Source organism: Marasmius oreades, chromosome 9 (assembly GCF_018924745.1).
Source record: "Marasmius oreades isolate 03SP1 chromosome 9, whole genome shotgun sequence".
NCBI classification, from domain to species: Eukaryota; Fungi; Basidiomycota; class Agaricomycetes; order Agaricales; family Marasmiaceae; genus Marasmius; species Marasmius oreades.
In genome coordinates this window covers 1084800-1100105 of record NC_057331.1, presented here as the reverse complement: position 1 = coordinate 1100105, position 15306 = coordinate 1084800, and the positions used below count along the sequence as shown (strand labels likewise).

The 15306-nt window shown below is 47.3% G+C and overlaps 8 protein-coding genes across 8 annotated transcripts; 4 read left to right on the top strand and 4 right to left on the bottom strand.

The window, feature by feature from the left end:
- Nucleotides 1–15: 15 nt before the first annotated feature.
- Nucleotides 16–1364, bottom strand: E1B28_013260 (uncharacterized protein; the record flags this gene model as incomplete). The annotated part of the gene is made up of 6 exons (XM_043158406.1): nt 16–108; nt 157–387; nt 448–687; nt 747–977; nt 1040–1252; nt 1305–1364. 6 exons carry the CDS (start codon nt 1362–1364, stop codon nt 16–18), a joined length of 1068 nt encoding a protein of 355 aa, XP_043003753.1.
- Nucleotides 1365–1751: 387 nt separating this feature from the next.
- Nucleotides 1752–3154, bottom strand: E1B28_013259 (uncharacterized protein; the record flags this gene model as incomplete). The annotated part of the gene is made up of 7 exons (XM_043158405.1): nt 1752–1832; nt 1896–2132; nt 2188–2427; nt 2484–2711; nt 2771–2926; nt 2982–3086; nt 3137–3154. The coding sequence occupies 7 exons, from the start codon at nt 3152–3154 to the stop codon at nt 1752–1754; spliced, it is 1065 nt and encodes a 354-aa protein (XP_043003752.1).
- A 161-nt stretch (nt 3155–3315) lies between these two features.
- Nucleotides 3316–5799, top strand: E1B28_013258 (uncharacterized protein). Its single transcript, XM_043158404.1, has 10 exons — nt 3316–3646; nt 3700–3806; nt 3861–3978; nt 4030–4311; nt 4361–4476; nt 4531–4613; nt 4661–4829; nt 4881–5310; nt 5364–5445; nt 5504–5799. The coding sequence occupies exons 1-10, from the start codon at nt 3375–3377 to the stop codon at nt 5621–5623; spliced, it is 1779 nt and encodes a 592-aa protein (XP_043003751.1). The 5' UTR covers nt 3316–3374; the 3' UTR covers nt 5624–5799.
- A 1017-nt stretch (nt 5800–6816) lies between these two features.
- On the bottom strand, nt 6817–8196 carry E1B28_013257 (uncharacterized protein; the record flags this gene model as incomplete). Its single annotated transcript, XM_043158403.1, has 5 exons — nt 7853–8196; nt 7560–7799; nt 7065–7506; nt 6954–7011; nt 6817–6899 (listed from the first exon to the last, which is right to left on the bottom strand). Exons 2-5 carry the CDS (start codon nt 7595–7597, stop codon nt 6817–6819), a joined length of 621 nt encoding a protein of 206 aa, XP_043003750.1. The 5' UTR covers nt 7598–7799; nt 7853–8196.
- A 42-nt stretch (nt 8197–8238) lies between these two features.
- E1B28_013256 (uncharacterized protein) lies at nt 8239–11824 on the top strand. Its single transcript, XM_043158402.1, has 6 exons — nt 8239–8463; nt 8526–8681; nt 8743–10122; nt 10286–10390; nt 10453–11052; nt 11109–11824. Exons 3-6 carry the CDS (start codon nt 9935–9937, stop codon nt 11536–11538), a joined length of 1323 nt encoding a protein of 440 aa, XP_043003749.1. The 5' UTR covers nt 8239–8463; nt 8526–8681; nt 8743–9934; the 3' UTR covers nt 11539–11824.
- A 640-nt stretch (nt 11825–12464) lies between these two features.
- E1B28_013255 (uncharacterized protein) lies at nt 12465–12767 on the top strand (the record flags this gene model as incomplete). The annotated part of the gene is made up of 1 exon (XM_043158401.1): nt 12465–12767. One exon carries the CDS (start codon nt 12465–12467, stop codon nt 12765–12767), a length of 303 nt encoding a protein of 100 aa, XP_043003748.1.
- A 5-nt stretch (nt 12768–12772) lies between these two features.
- On the top strand, nt 12773–13695 carry E1B28_013254 (uncharacterized protein; the record flags this gene model as incomplete). Its single annotated transcript, XM_043158400.1, has 3 exons — nt 12773–12951; nt 13011–13142; nt 13203–13695. 3 exons carry the CDS (start codon nt 12773–12775, stop codon nt 13693–13695), a joined length of 804 nt encoding a protein of 267 aa, XP_043003747.1.
- Nucleotides 13696–14055: 360 nt separating this feature from the next.
- Nucleotides 14056–15258, bottom strand: E1B28_013253 (uncharacterized protein). Its single transcript, XM_043158399.1, has 4 exons — nt 14668–15258; nt 14409–14591; nt 14194–14352; nt 14056–14137 (listed from the first exon to the last, which is right to left on the bottom strand). Exons 1-4 carry the CDS (start codon nt 14675–14677, stop codon nt 14070–14072), a joined length of 420 nt encoding a protein of 139 aa, XP_043003746.1. The 5' UTR covers nt 14678–15258; the 3' UTR covers nt 14056–14069.
- Between the last annotated feature and the right edge of the window lie 48 nt (nt 15259–15306).

Genomic DNA, 15306 nt, shown 5'->3' with positions numbered 1-15306 from the left:
TCTTTATGGGTTACTTTAATACGATTCCACTAGCGGAGTGAGCTTGATAACTTCGCCTTCGCATTTCCCAACAAACCAGTCATGGCCGTGAAACCGCAGTCTTGTATGCTGGTACGATGATCAGAAATAGTTCATAGTAGGAGTTTATGACTTTACCCCAGAGCGATTTCGTTTAATAAGGATTTTTGCCCATTCCTCCGAGACAGAAAGATAAAAGGCGAAGGCACTGTCCTCGTCGACGCATGCAGCCACTTTTACAGCATTTCGCTGATGGAAAGCAACAAAGTAGGGCGACCGAGCAAAGGAGGCTGAATATTGTAATTTGTGGACTTCACTTTCGCATTGCTTGACAAATTCACGGCCTCCATGTATCGCAAGAGTAGATGGCTTTAAAGAGAGAGACCCAGTGGTAAGTGGATGGCATTCACCAAGGATCTCGAGACGTACTTCATTCTTACTTCTGTCTAAGAATACTTTAGCCCTATCCCGAGGGACAGCGTCGTAGAACGCCTCGGCTGAGTGTTGGCGGTGAGCAGAGAAGAAAGCAGAGCTGACGGTCGCAGCCTGATTGAACGCAACAACAAAGGGTGCGTGATTCAGCGGAGTGCTGTCGTTGTCGTTGAGGATCTCGGTCGTGCATTGCTTGACGAACTTGCCAGCCCCATGGGAGGCCACTACCGACGGGGGCTGTTGCAATAGGTCAATTTAAAACAACCTATAAAGGGCATAAGACAACATGGGCGCACCCCAAATTTATTCCTATCCATGAAGACCTTGGCCCAATGGGTTGGAATGGCGTTGTAAAGGGCTCGAGCGGAGGATAGATTGGTCAATGTCGCCATTCTAACTTTCGTGTTTTCGTGAAAAGCGACGACGTAAGGTGCATTGCTCATTGGGGTTGAATCTCTGACTGTATTGACATCGTCTCTGCAAAGTTTGATGTAATTCACGCTCCCATGGTCTGCTAGAGTAGATGGCTAGATTATTAAATTAGTACATATATGCCGGTGCCATGAATCCTGCAAGGAAAACCACATACTTGAGACCTAGTCTTATCAACGAGTACCTTAGCCCAACTGTTTGAAACAGCTCCGTAAAACAACCATGCAGTGGGTAGGTCTAGGAATATAGCCAGTCTGACGGTATCATGCTGGTGGAACGCGACGAAGTATGGCGATGGATCCCCTTCGCCTGCCCGACCGAAGCTATGCAAAGATGATGGCACATTACGAAGTTCATGGGTAACCCACTCCTGTGATTGGGTTTCAGAGTCTACCTTTATTTTAACGTTGTCTGGAACTCACCTCACATCGCTGGTCAAACTGCGGCTTCGATGAAACTCCAGGAAATTTGGATGAGATCATTGCTGTCTTTTGTTATTCGATGTGGCGTTCTGGGTACAACAATGAGGAAACTTCTGAAGGGGTTATATTAAGGGCCGATTTCCGTGACAAATCATTGATCTAAGTCATCCCTTTTCCTTCGAGTGACAAGAGCTGCATATGTACAATCGCCCTTGCAGAGTTCCAGGTATATCCATATGTAGGAAAGGTTTGGGATGAAGCAAAGAGTAACATGCACGTGGCACCAACCGTCGCGCCGAGGCCCGGAATTTGAAAAATCTTCATGGTAGCATTATTGTATACTGTAATTGGAAAACTAATCGTACCTCGCCAGCTCTTACATTTACACTCTCATTTTGTCAGCTTGGGGACATACGCGAGTGAGACCCCGCCTCAAGTGGTGGCCTCCTACTTCAACCCGAGTTTAACAGCTTCGTCCTCGCATTCATTGACAAACCGAGCGTGGCCGTGAGTCTGCAATCTTATATTCTGGGTACGAACATGATCATCAGACAGCTGTGGCAACAAGTGAGCAAGAGTTTTGGATCTCACCCCAGAACGATTTCGTTTTACAAGTACTTTGGCCCACTCTTTGGAGATAGAATGATAAAAGGCGGAGGCACTGTCCTCATCAACACATGCAGCCACTTTTACAGCGTCGTTCTGATGAAAAGCGATGAAGTAGGGTGACCCAGTAAAGTTAAAGGGCGCGAAACTTTGTGATCTATGAACTTCGCTTTCACATTGTCTGACGAAATTACGGCCTCCATGTACGGCGAGAGTTAGCGGCTTGATTCAACTCAACATTAGAAGAATATGTTCACCAAAGTATCCCAAGACGCACCTCGATTTGACTTCTATCTAATAATACCTTAGCTTTATCTTGAGGGACAGCGTCGTAAAAGGCCTCAGCTGAGTGCTGGCGTTCCGCGGGAAAGAATGCTGCATGGACCGCATCGACCTGATGAAATGCAACAACAAGAGGTGCGTATATCAACGGAGTCCTGTCATTATCGTTGAAGATCTCGGTCGTACACTGCTCAACAAACTTGCCAACTCCGTGAAATGCCACTGTCGCTGGCGGCTGTCGCAACCGGGTCTAAATCAACCTCACAAGTCCAAAGGATAACATGTCCATACCCGGAATTTACTCCTATCCATGAGTACTTTGGCCCAATTTTTTGAAATGGCGTTGTAAAAGGCTCGAGCAGAGGGTAGATCAGTCATTACGGCCATTCTGACGTTCGTGTTTTCGTGGAAGGCGACGGCGTAAGGCACATCACACAACGGGGTTGGATCTCTGACATTGGCATCGTCCTTGCAACGTCTGATATAATTCGTGGCCCCATAGTCCGCCGCAGTCGATGGCTTGATTATGAAGATCAGAACGGACTTCCACTAGCTGGAAATTTGTAGAGTCCGCGTACCTGGAATTTAGTCTTATCGATGAGTACCTTAGCCCAATCGTTTGAAACAGCTTCGTAGAATAACCATGCAGAGGGTAGGTCTATGAATATAGCCAGTCTAACGATATCACGTTGATGGAAGGCGACAAAGTATAACGATGAGTCCCCTTCACCTGTCTGGCCAAAACCTTTCAGAAATGAAGAAACATTAGGAGGTCCTAGGTTAACTCACTCCTTCTACAATTACAGGGTCCGTCTCGCTGGAATGCGACGTCGTCAAAAGTTCAGAGAATCTGGCCGAGACCATACTATTGACCGACTTTGTTAGGCTGGCGTCCTGAAGGCTGAAAGTGAGTTTGAGTTTTGTAGATCAGCTGGTCACGTTACATGGAGATAATTCATCATCTCCTCAGAATTGAAGGGCGTCGCTATACAGTACTTGTCTTGCATCTGCAAAAACCCACTGCTCAGATCCACAAATGTTACACTCGCCCTTCAGTTGAGTGGACTTGAAAAATTGAAAGGCCATGAACAAGCCACGTGATATATTCACTTTCTTTGAATCCCTTCACTGTGACTTAGACTATCGACGCGAGCCTGATGAGCCATCAGAATCGACCTCTCTATGGCCTCTACTACTCGATATGAGCCGCTGGACATTGACGAAAACGTGGAGCATCCCTCGAGACGGTTCTCAAATACCCTACTGCGAAATCCACGACTACAACGATACGTGCTACTCGCCTTGATCTTTTTCGTCGCACTTTCTGTGTTCGGGATATGGAGAAGACCTGACGTTACTGGAAGTGGTGATACTCATGGAGTAGCGGATATTGGGAAGATATTTTGGGTCAACTGTGAACCGTTGTTACAGGGTGTGGATTGTGGGTTTATCGTGTGCGTGCCCTTCGCACTGTAGGCTCAACTTGCTTTTTATGGACGTTCCATAGTGCACCAAAGGACTACTCGAATCACAAAATTGGAACAGTTTCCATATATATTGCTCGATACAAAGCTCGAAGGGTTCCAAAAAAGGGGGCAGTATTCATGAACCCCGGTACGGTCATTTGCCCATTTCTGCATCGTTATTGAACTGAAATTGCTGGTACAGGTGGGCCAGGTCATCCAGGAACTCCTATGGCGCTGAAGAAGCGTCTAGCGATGGCCAGTATAATTGGGGATGATTGGGACTTGGTTGGATTCGATCCTCGTGGGGGTGGGCAGACTACGTGAGCTTTAATGTGCAGACTCTTCTAAATAAATCACCTACCATCGATCAGACCTGCTACGCGTTGTTTTAAGTCAACAGAAGCCTTCCGTCGATTTTTTGCCAACACTGTAGTTGAGCGTGGTGTCACTATATCCTCAGTCAGTAACTTGGCGGCTCCGACGTTGCGCAGTTTACTCGTGGACCAGTACAATGAATTTGTGAGATTGAAAAAGGAGCAAGGAGATATATGTAGGATGAATATGGGCGACGAGTTGAGATATATGGGATCTGCCATGGTCGCTAGGGACATCGAGTTTATGTCGCGGGTATTGGAGGGGAATGAGGCTAAAATGTACGTGATTTCCCCCCTCTCCTTGCTAGTTTCTCATTAGATGATTTAGTAACTATTGGGGAGAATCATACGGCACTGTAATAGGATCAAACCTAATCAATCTCTTTCCAGAACGAATTGGGAAAGTCGTAATCGACGGTGTGGTTAACCCGGTCGTTCTTTCCGGTACGCTCGTGCACATAACTCGAACATCTTCTCCTCTTGATCCTGACACTTCAGAGGAACCGACCTACAAATGGCCAAGTGATTGGCTCTCAGACAGCGAGAAGACCTACGAGTTATTTTTGAAGGATTGTTCAAATGTACCCAGTATCTGCTTTTTCTTGATCTTTCACTAACCACTTCTTAGGCTGGTCCTTCTCGATGTCCGCTCGCGAAGTTTCAAGGTGAACCACACCAAGATATTGAGGCTCGAATTGAAGATTTCTTCGATTCAATTGCTCAAAATCCTATCAATATATCATTGGGTGGTCGACTAGGAGCAGGAAGGGGGTTTTTGACTTCAGGCACAGCCCGTGGTACGTCTTCTCAATTTGCCCCTCCTTCCCCACTTACGTGCAAGTCCACAGCCCTCCTGCTTGTTGCTCTCCATTCGCCGAATAACTGGCCTCATTTCTCGCAAACGCTTGCGTCAGTGATGGCGAGCAATACTACCGCACAAGCTGCTCTTTATGATATGGCATTTCCTCGGCTTCAGGAACCGCCTCATCCACCCTTTGCAAGAGATTTAGAACGTCAAGCCATCACCTGCTTAGATGCTCCGGTTTCCTCCTTTGTATCGGCTGGGGAACTGGCGGATCAGACGATTAAAACACTGCGCGAGACGTCCAAACATTTTGGTGCAAGCACAGGCTTAAGTGAGCCTGATGGAGGATGCGAGTTTTGGCCTTCGAATTCGGAGGTCGAGAGGGTCGAGATGAGGTTAGATGAGGCAAATAAGAAGATGAAGATGGAGGACGGAGATAGAAAGATATTGATTATCAGCAATACTGCAGATCCGTGAGTTGATGATTGCTGAGCGATGATGCCTGACTAACCCTGCTTGTCCACAGGATAACGCCGTTGTCTAGCGGCCTTTTGGTCAACTCTTTATTGGCAGATTCCTCCACTCTTGTCATTCAAGATGGACCTGGAGTAAGTCGTATGTTTCGTTATACATACCTGACATGGTTTGAACTCGATGCTCCCTTAGCATTGTTCAACGTCGTTCCTCTCTCGATGTATGAAGGACCTCCAGAAGGCTTTTTGGGCTGGAGAAGTACCAACGAATGGGACAGTCTGTAGGGTCGACAGGAAGACATTCCCAGATTAGCGTCGCTGTTAGTCTTCGGCGAACATTTCGCCCGAAGGCTAGACACATTTTTGGAAGACACCCGTCTGTTTCCCTGTAGATACCCCCACGAGACGACCACGGTTTGTCTGTAGACTAAGACCCTTGTCATCTGCGTTGAACTCTTCTTTTGGCCTGCTAATACCGTTTAAAGCTGGAGTTACATTAGGGGAAGTGTCCCGATTATTCTAAGGCAATTTCCCACCCGCTACCAACCGGGATTCAGGAGTGCGATTTGGGCTGCGCAGGCTGGTAGGCTTTTCTGCTGGGGTGAGGTACTACAACATTTTACAGTGACGAACTACTGAACACTCCTTCCTGACACGGATTCTCAACTTGGGTGAGGATGCAAGGTCCAAGAAATCCTTAGAGGAGAATGGTGGATGGAGTGAGATGGGTTATCGAGAATGCTGATTACCAGTCACAAGTTGGACCATTGAAGGCCATTATTGTTGAAAACATCACTGTCTGGAGAATGTGACGAGCGTCTGTAAGTTTGCTGCAAGTATTACGAACGAATGAAAGATATGAGTTGCTATGGATGAAGAGAATCATCATGCCACGGTCGGTTTTGTATATCATGAATCACGATGTTGATAGGGATACACCACCTACTCGATCTCTTCAGTGATGGCTCAAGGGAGAATAAGTAGAAAGATGCTTTGCGTATGGGCAATTGTACTAAGCTTCCATTTCGAGCTAACCCCACGATATGAATATCCACAACCCAGGTCCTCGAATCTGAGCATGGCTCTCCGCAGACTAGAGCGGTGATACTTGAGATCATATCATATATGCCAGGACGGCGGCGGGTCAGTGTCTGATGTTCTTCCGTTCATTTGGTTCTATAATGATTCCATGGAGGTGCTATGAGAGGAAGATGCATGAGAATAGGTGAGGCACGAAATGTGCTTTGATTATGGGAGTAGTAGCAAGCGAGGGGAAGTGCGCCTCGGGTTAATGCTCGGTCCTGTTCGAGTCCACATTCCGCAAAACGACCATTACTACTTAAATACTTAGCAGGATACAAGAAGGTATATGGCAGCACTGAGGCAAGGCTAAGCACGGGTGTAAATATCGTTACTCGATTGCCCCGACTCCGGAACAGTAAGCCCAGGGCAGGTTACAAAACGACCAAAAAAGAGGAAAAAAGCTGTAGCAATTTCTCGAGCTCATCAATTCGGGTATGTAGAGTTTGAACGGTGCTGAGAAGTTGAGCTTGTATTGTATTCTTGTTGATCTGAATGAGAATACCGCTCTGAAGAGGACGCGTGAGTCGAAAAGTTAGAAAGAGAACGCGAGTAATACACACCATAGGCTTCCCATTCGTTTTGGACTGAGTTTACGATGGCTGTTGCTGAAACCGCCGTCTACGAGGAAATTGCTCATAAGTCGAACGCAATATATGAAATGAATGTCCCACCACAGGATTATCATCGAACTGTTCAGCGGTTTCGACAGCCTTTCCTTTCCCTTTCCCGTCTTGAGAGCATTCTTTCATGTTTCCCTTCCCCTTGTGGAGTCTGAGATGCTGTTCGGAAGGTGAACGAAGGGACTGTGAAATTGCGTGATCAAGAAATAAAAAGTGCAATGGCGAGAACTTCAAATTGATGCGTACCAGATTCCCATCTTCATAACCATTGTGACTTCTCTTTGACGGGGAGTTAAAAGCCGACTTCAATCCATCCGTACCAGTGAAAAGCGCACTCGGATCTTTGTTCTGCGTTGGGGTAGGACTTTGGGAAGTATAGGACATTTCAACGTCGTAATCAGGATCAAACTCGAAGTTGTTGAGCTTGATAGGGATGTCGGGCAGAAACTCGTCATCGTCAAGGCTGAGAGGCTTAGTACCCAGTTTTGGTGCTCTAAAGAGTCAAGGACTTGAATATGACGCGTCGGATGAGAATAAGAAACATACTTGGGGACCTCTTGAGTTTGTTTTTCGGCGAAAGGCATTTTGATAAGGATTGCTTCCCCTTGAAGGTGGGAGATGATCGTAGTGTTTATCTGCGTTCGCTGGGTTCAAAGATGGAGGGAAATGAAGAAGTATATCAAGCTGATGCAGTATATATACCCCGCGTTTCCGGATCAGTCCTCGTGTTGTTGTCCTGTTCTTTGGGGTCCTATTTACGCGCGCATATTCGCAAGGAAAGTGACGCTGTGTTTAAATCAGTATCGATAAGACCCAGATGGATTGGAACAAAAACAAACACGGCTGTCGCGAATTTCCCTCCTCCCCCAAGGCTTTCGTTATAGCCCTATATCGATGCAGCTTCGGTATTTACGACAGTGCTATTTGCCCAGTACTCGTCCTTTCTTGTTATTGTTGGCTCGTTTCTAGGAGAAGACATTTTTTATTGTGGTGGCGGCGAGTGTGATTGTTTTGTGGGCGGTGGAAATCCTAAAGTAAACCAGACAGGAAAGTATAGAGTACGTTACAGGGAACGACTCATAAATGCATAATAACAAGGCAGTGTCTTCTTTTGGGCTGTAGGGGATTTACAGGCTAATGATGCATCTAGCGCTGTCAGATGGGTGGAGGGTTGGCCATGGGCTTCCACCGTGAGATTTTTCCATATTTGATATATATTCCCTCTCTACAAACCCCTCCGAACCCCGTTGTACCCTAGCTCAAAAGTGCGCGAATGTCTACAACGGGACTTGATTAGGTTGAAGCAAGGCAAACACTACACGAGGATTGGCAAGCTTTTGGACCCGTCATAGGACTCACTGGATATCAGAATGTCAAACACCGACAGGAACCATAGAGGTCCGGAACAGTCCCGTATTTGGGGAGGCCCAGAGGGCATAGGACTTTAGTGGTGCGCGTAGAGAATCATTATGGTTCGAATTTCACTGACGGTGAAAGCTTTGCTCTTGACAGGGAACAATGTGTTTCTAAATCGACAGCGATAGAATCGACTATGAAAATCACGAGAAACAAGTATCCGAAGGGAACGCGAGGATTGGGGGAAGATGGAAAGTCTGTCCATTGTCCAATGACATTACTGGCGGATTGTCGGTGGTATGGGGTGACTTGGTTAGTTGTGTGTTTCATCTTGACCTACACCTTGGCTAACAACTTGTTTTCCGAATATAAGTGAAGGCCTTCTTCTTGAGCCCACGATTGATAAACCCTATCAAAGTGCGCGCCCCAAATGATAAAAATATCAATATTTCTCCAGATAACGGAAATCCGATTGACTCCTGGAAACTGCATTCCCTGTCCATTGCTAGATCACTGTGTTTTGGGAGGAGATCCGGAAGTGGCCCCACAGACGATTCGGAAGAATATTGAGCACGAACTTGATCGGTCATGACATTCATTGTCGACGACGACGAGTAGGAGAGCGAAAGGCCTTCGACTATGCAGCCTGCTCAAAAACCAACCCCCTTCGCATGCGGAAGCCAGAACGTATCACCTTTAGGCTACGCGTGAAATATCCTGACGGCACGGGTGTCTGGAGGGTGGCCTGTTGACCGGGTGCGGAACTCACGCATCACCAGAAGACAGAACCTGACGTGGCCCACCTGAGCGACAAGCTGAAGGGGCGGCGTTAACATCATTCACCCATTGCCAACCAGCCTTCGACACGGGGTCATTGGCCGACGGACTAAGGAAAAACATCGGATGTCGAGGGTACCCAAATCCAGGAGATCGTCCTCGAAGTCTGCCTGTAGTGTCGTGCGGCAGGCAAGCTCAGGAGGGTTAGCCAGCCCTCGCGTGGGATTCTCGTATCGAGGTGGCCGAAGTTGTGGGAGGAGAAGATGTCGATATCGGCGTCGGAAGTGTGGTTGACGACCTCTGCATCTTCACGTAGACCGTCTCGCCATTCTTGTCTGTGTCTAACCACAGCTTTAAAGGAACGCCATGTCGACAATGCAGTTAACGAGAATCAATCGTGAACCCCGTGTATCTGTGCATGAACCTGTAGGTCTGATGAACGTTACACAAAAATGAAGTATACAGGCTCGTTGCTCATTATCATGCCTGCTCAACAGACCACCTGCCTGACGGTTATTTCACTCTTCAGGTAGCGTCCAGCTCTGCACCTCCTGCATGTGGGTAAAAGAAAGGAGCCACGGCGGTCTTCGTCGCCCTCAATTCAACCTCGATGCTCTGGTCCTTGTTATTGACCTAGGGATTAATCTATTCCATGGGAACATCCTTCGCCGAATGGGCTGTGTTATTTCGAATCTTGATCGTGTGGATGAAGTAAATGATGTTTCCTGGCGTTCGGAAAGACAGACTGGAAGCTTTCGTCTTGTTTTGTCGGAGTTTGGCGCAATACGATGGGAGTAAATGCCGTTCTCTGGAGCCGGAGGTCTGAGCTGTATGTGGCAAAACGGTCACGCGACTCTCGAAGCGGAGTTGACTTCATCTTTCGCTCGTCCGCGTCCTTTCACCTTCGTCTACCGCATCATCTTTGCTATTCTACATCTTCCGCATACAAACCCATGGAAAACCCAGTTCACGATATGTGAGTTGACTTTACTGCACTTCATTTACTTGATATGTGTCTCGTGTTTCCGATCCTCGATCATATTTCTTGCTGACTGTTATGTTTTTGCCACTGCCACCTTATTCTCACTTCACATGTCTCCGAGCGTTGACTTATTTTTATCCTTTTTCCTCATCCTCAGATCTTCCCAACGGTTGAGCTTCGACAATACCAGTCTAGGGGCTGGCGTTGCCTACGACACTAGTTCTCTGTCTTCAGTTTTTTCCGAACCATACCCATGCTGGGGGTGCGTACATATTTTCCCTCGATTCTCTCTCTCTTCCACTTTACTGATCTCCGTGTTCATAGTCTTTTGAGCGATTATGATCTCGGCTTGCCATTTTCCCCGTTCGATGACACACTTGTGGATAATTCGGCCTCGACTTATACCCACCCCCATTTCCCTGCAGTCGGTTATTTATCTGTCGCGACTCAATCCCCGGTTGTCGCAAGTAATGCTGTAGGCGCTGTGACATACTCAGCACAGGTGCCAGAGGCGGACTTTGGCTTTACTGACCAAGTGGAGGGCGCTCACACTCAAACAGGCTATTCCACTGAGACGCCGGGCTATGTGTTCACGACGGTGGCATCCGACCAATTTCCGTCTCGTTATCCTTACCAAGTCGATTGGTCGCCAGTTAATGGACAAAGCATGTTCCAAAACGCAGTCAACCAATCCCCAGTAACCCCTTCTACTCCAGTCGAGTTCGTAGGACAACAGATTTCCAGGCCCAGTTGGCAGGAACCAACCACATCCTATTCTGATATCTCGCATCATTCGCTTGCGCCGATCCGTTCAGCTAGAGCGGCACGATATGCTCCCTATTCACCCTCTCGCAACAATGCTAGTCAGAGGGCAGCGCAAACCCCATCTCCTTTGTTAGCATCATCTTCGACATCGAGCACCAGGTATGGCGTCATTTTGTCTTCTACCGGTAATTATGTCTAATGTCTGTCTCTTACAGTTCCAGTTCCAGCATCCATTCCCCCGTCACGTCTCCTGTAGCTGCCGCTACCAACTCCATAACCTCTCTTCGTGAAGGAAATGTCACCTTCAAGTTCACCCGGTGTTGGTGCGGAGTCAAAGTTTACCTCCTCGAAAGTGGCTCGCCTGGAGAAGCTATGATGAAGCACCTGCATGAGTTCCACGGACTTCCCCGAGTCCGATCTGACCCACATACCTGTCCGTGGGAGGAATGCAAAAAAAAGTATATTCGTAACAACCCTGGCAGCGATAACTTGAAGTCTCTCAAGCGGCACATCAACCGCGCACATCTCGGTGCGAGATTCTTCTGTCGCAACTACCCTCGCTGTAACGCCGTTTTTACTCGTGAGGACACTCGGAACAAGCACTTCAGAAAAGGCAAATGCAAGGTTCTTGGACAATCTCCTTGATCAAGATCGCGCCTCCTCTTTCCCGCCCTCGTGATCAACGGATTGGCGGATTGGTTTCACAACTCCCTACTCCCGCACTGTAGTAATATCGCACTTGTTCTGTGGTCTTTTGTTGCCTTTGCCTTGCTAACGTTGCTTGCATCCATATTCATCCATGGACCCCGTATGTACCCTTATGTATACGTCTCTAGCCTCATACCCCAAATACTATTCCACCCAGTAGTAGCGTAACGCACTCATTGTACTATATTGCTCTTGCTCACAATCACAATATGTATAGCCTCGACTTCCTGTAAAGAGAAGTTGGAGGATCGTAACGTTTATGATTACTTTTTATCTCGGTTGCCATGTCTCCGATATCACCGATTGTCCAGGGCGACAACGGTCCGTTTTGCCCAAATCGGAAAGGCCATGACGTTTTCTCATGGCACCGCAGAACTCAAGCTTCAAGTCTCACCTACCGCTAAGTACCGCTTTGACACAACACGGGGACCTTGATTCTTTCATCGTATCAGTCAAACAAAAGCTGGAAAATCAGGACGCGATTTCTGCTGGCCATCGGTTGTATTGACGTGTAATGCCTGAAGCTATGAAGACGCGAGCAAATCCACTTATGAGCGCGCAGACTATTCGACAACACCAATGCCACCATTCTGACTCTTTCCACGCGTATTTGGCTCTACTAATACCCCGGCGGCTTCCCACTCCTCAAGGCCTACGTCTCCACTCTTTCAAAAAAGCATCAAGCCACGTCCTCAAGATGGAATAGACTGATGTTTTTATCATCTTTCAGTCACTCATCGAGAAAGGTGACGAGGGTACGTACTTACCATTGTTCTAGATTACCGATATTGGCTAATTGTTCCACAAGAATAGCAGTTTGAACCATCCTTATCTCGAAATCGAAAATCCATTGTCGTGCTGGAATGTGGCCTGCGGTCGATATAGAGGCTGGAATCTCGGGTCTAAGCGAACCATCTTTTGAATCCCAATTGGTCCTCTCGCCCATCGTTCGGCTTGATGGTCCAACCATCAATGAGACTTGTTTCCGTCTTGGGATGCATGTGGCCTGGCTGGCCCACCATATAACATTTAACCAAGGAGGTTCCTCAGAAGTGCAGCTTACTTACCTAGTATTTCTCTCTCTCCCCAACCTTCTTTCTCTTTTTTTTTTGTTTCTCCTCTCATCCAAGGTCCTTTCTGAGCGCTGCGCGTTGCAATTGAGGTGATCAATATGTTCGACTCCTCTACTGCCCCTTCCGTGTTTCAAGACCTCCAGTATTCGGCTGCATCCTCTCCTGCAACTGATTCTACTGCATCCACTGTCGCAGGCGACGATTTCAATGAACACGATAAAGACTCCTTCTCCTCTTTCCTGCACGACGCAGATCGCGTCAATCTTCTTCGCGAATAGTACGTCCAACTTTTGCATACTTCTGCAACGTCATTGCTGACTTTCTGTTCTATCTCAGCTTCTGGGCTTCACCTCAAGCACCTGCTATTCGTCCGATCGACACCCTGTTGAGCAGCGATGGACCTGGCTCTGCACCTTGGGACAATGAAGAATGGGATGACTATCTCGAGTTTGAGCCACAGTTTGCTCTGTGCGTGCTTTTATATTATTATTTGTTCCCATTTAAATCTCACCGAAACCCCGGCTTTAGTGAGTCGCCAAATAGTCTTCCGCTCCCGCCAATGTGGCGTAATATTGCCCAAGTCAATGGTACTCCCAAAGTAGTTCAATCGAACACGCCAGAGAGTCATCCTAGCTCCCCCGAAAGCTCAACCGATTCTTCTGGCAACCGTTACAATCCCTATTCACGACTGTTGAATGTGAACAAACATGGTGCCAATTCCCAAAATAACTACTTCACATGCCAGTGTGGTCAGTTATCCAGTCCCGACTATATCCTCAACCACCTCCGTTCGCCCCCACATAACATCACATGGGACACTAACGAACGCAAGGCGCCTTGCCCTTGGGAAGGATGCAACTGTTCATACACCACCCTGTACCGGTTGACCCTCCATATTAGAGAGAAACATTGGGGTGTCACCTATCCGTGCGAATGGTGCCATGGGGTGTTCAATAAAACTGGGAAACTACACAATCATTTGCTCGTTTGTGCTGCTAATCCGAAGAACAAGAAGGTGTAGATGATTCTCAAGCATTTCTGTCATTCACTCCCGTTCCTTGTGAACTTCCCTTTTTCTATTGTTATTACACGGGTCGTCCTTATCTTTCCAACTTCAATAGCTATCTAAACTCACTTAATCAGTCGCATACCACACGCATGTTATACCGCCACAACGATCATTTAGGACTTCACTTTTATATACATATATTTTGCAATCAATGCACTCCTATCCACGCTTTACATTTCGTGCACTGCGCACACCAGAAGATCGCGAACAAAAAAACCAATTCGACAACTAAGAAAAAACAAGTATGAATCAACTAGATGCACATACGATACAATTAGCGACAGCGATTGAGAGCCAGCTAACTAGGTAAGCCGGTACAACATCAACTACAGAGCATTGTGCTCGTCAAGAACGGTTGCAGCGTGAAGCTTCGCTTCGGTGGACACATTTGGATCTACAACAACTGTAAGAATGCCTCGCAACCCGCAAGTAGAAGCGTAGAATACGTACTGGCCAAAGCAGCCTTATATCCCCCAAGAACATGATTCCGGTGCTCATCGCGGGGTGGCTGGTCATCCTCCAATTGATCTCCCTCGGAGTCTTCAATGACGCCAGCTGCTTGAAGCTTTTGCCTAGCGTTCTCTTTCGCGTCGTCGGAGACATTTTCATCTAAGTATACCTATCAGAATCCCCGCTCTGAGATGGCAGAAGTAAAATACACCTACTGTGTAGAGCCGCTTTGTATCCAGCAAGAACGCGTTTCTGGTGTTCTTCGTCGAATTCGACGCCGACACCCATGTTTTCTAGCCTCTCTTTGGCGCGTTCCTTGGCTTTGTCGGATACACGAGGGTTGTGGATGGCTGCTTTGAGACCGGCAACGACGTGATTAGCGTGCTTGCGAGATGTGGCTATAGGAAAGAGATCGTTCGCAATGAGGACACTGGCATTGGAACCTGAGGGCAAGGATGCAGAGCAGACACATACCAGGAGACATGATAAAGTGCTAGTTTGTTGTTTTGGTTTGAAAGTTTGTTGATGAGATGGTTCAAGTTGAGGAAGGAGCGCGTCGCGATGTCCTTTTATACTTTGAGGAATGGATGTGACCGTGTCTGTCTGACGAGGATGATATCATTTGAGCATCATATGTGTCCAGTCGAATATGGAGCTTCGACAGGGAAGCTTAGCGAGAGGCGAGATCCGCCAACATGAATTGAAAAACTCCAAAGGAAGACTCCACGGCTCACGATACTTGACATGAACGTTCTAGAACACCAGGAATTTTTGTTCGCATTTGAAAGAGAGCCAGAGTTGAAGGCAAACATGGGAGATTCGTATTCGTTGAGCCATTACTTATGGGTCCAAAGAGGTGTAAAGATCGCGACGTAGAATTGTGATCCATCAGTTTGACATCATCTAGACCCGGGTCGTCGCTCTCAGTGACAAAGAGTAGAGTGCCTTGTAGCAAATACACGTAGCTTGTCCAATGAATCGTCGGAATACAGTAGGTTGCCGTTTGGATGAAGATTCAGAAGCAAAGTGTCACGTAAACACGTTTGGAGCTTGATAAGATTATGATAATGTCACGATAGGATTAAGATTTTAGGTTTGCCCAGCGATCAGTCT

Bases quoted from the DNA above. Each gene is read 5' to 3' on its own strand.
- E1B28_013258 (XM_043158404.1), top strand. From the start codon at position 3,375: ATGGCCTCTACTACTCGATATGAGCCGCTGGACATTGACGAAAACGTG. The intron at 4,312-4,360 runs GTACGTGATTTC...TAGATGATTTAG, and splicing joins GAGGGGAATGAGGCTAAAAT to TAACTATTGGGGAGAATCAT. The intron at 4,477-4,530 runs GTACGCTCGTGC...CTGACACTTCAG, and splicing joins TAACCCGGTCGTTCTTTCCG to AGGAACCGACCTACAAATGG.
- E1B28_013256 (XM_043158402.1), top strand. From the start codon at position 9,935: ATGGGAGTAAATGCCGTTCTCTGGAGCCGGAGGTCTGAGCTGTATGTG. The intron at 10,391-10,452 runs GTGCGTACATAT...CCGTGTTCATAG, and splicing joins GAACCATACCCATGCTGGGG to TCTTTTGAGCGATTATGATC. The intron at 11,053-11,108 runs GTATGGCGTCAT...TGTCTCTTACAG, and splicing joins TCTTCGACATCGAGCACCAG to TTCCAGTTCCAGCATCCATT.
- E1B28_013253 (XM_043158399.1), bottom strand. The intron at 14,353-14,408 runs GTAGGTGTATTT...AGGTATACTTAG, and splicing joins ATACAAAGCGGCTCTACACA to ATGAAAATGTCTCCGACGAC. The intron at 14,138-14,193 runs GTACGTATTCTA...CAGTTGTTGTAG, and splicing joins ATATAAGGCTGCTTTGGCCA to ATCCAAATGTGTCCACCGAA.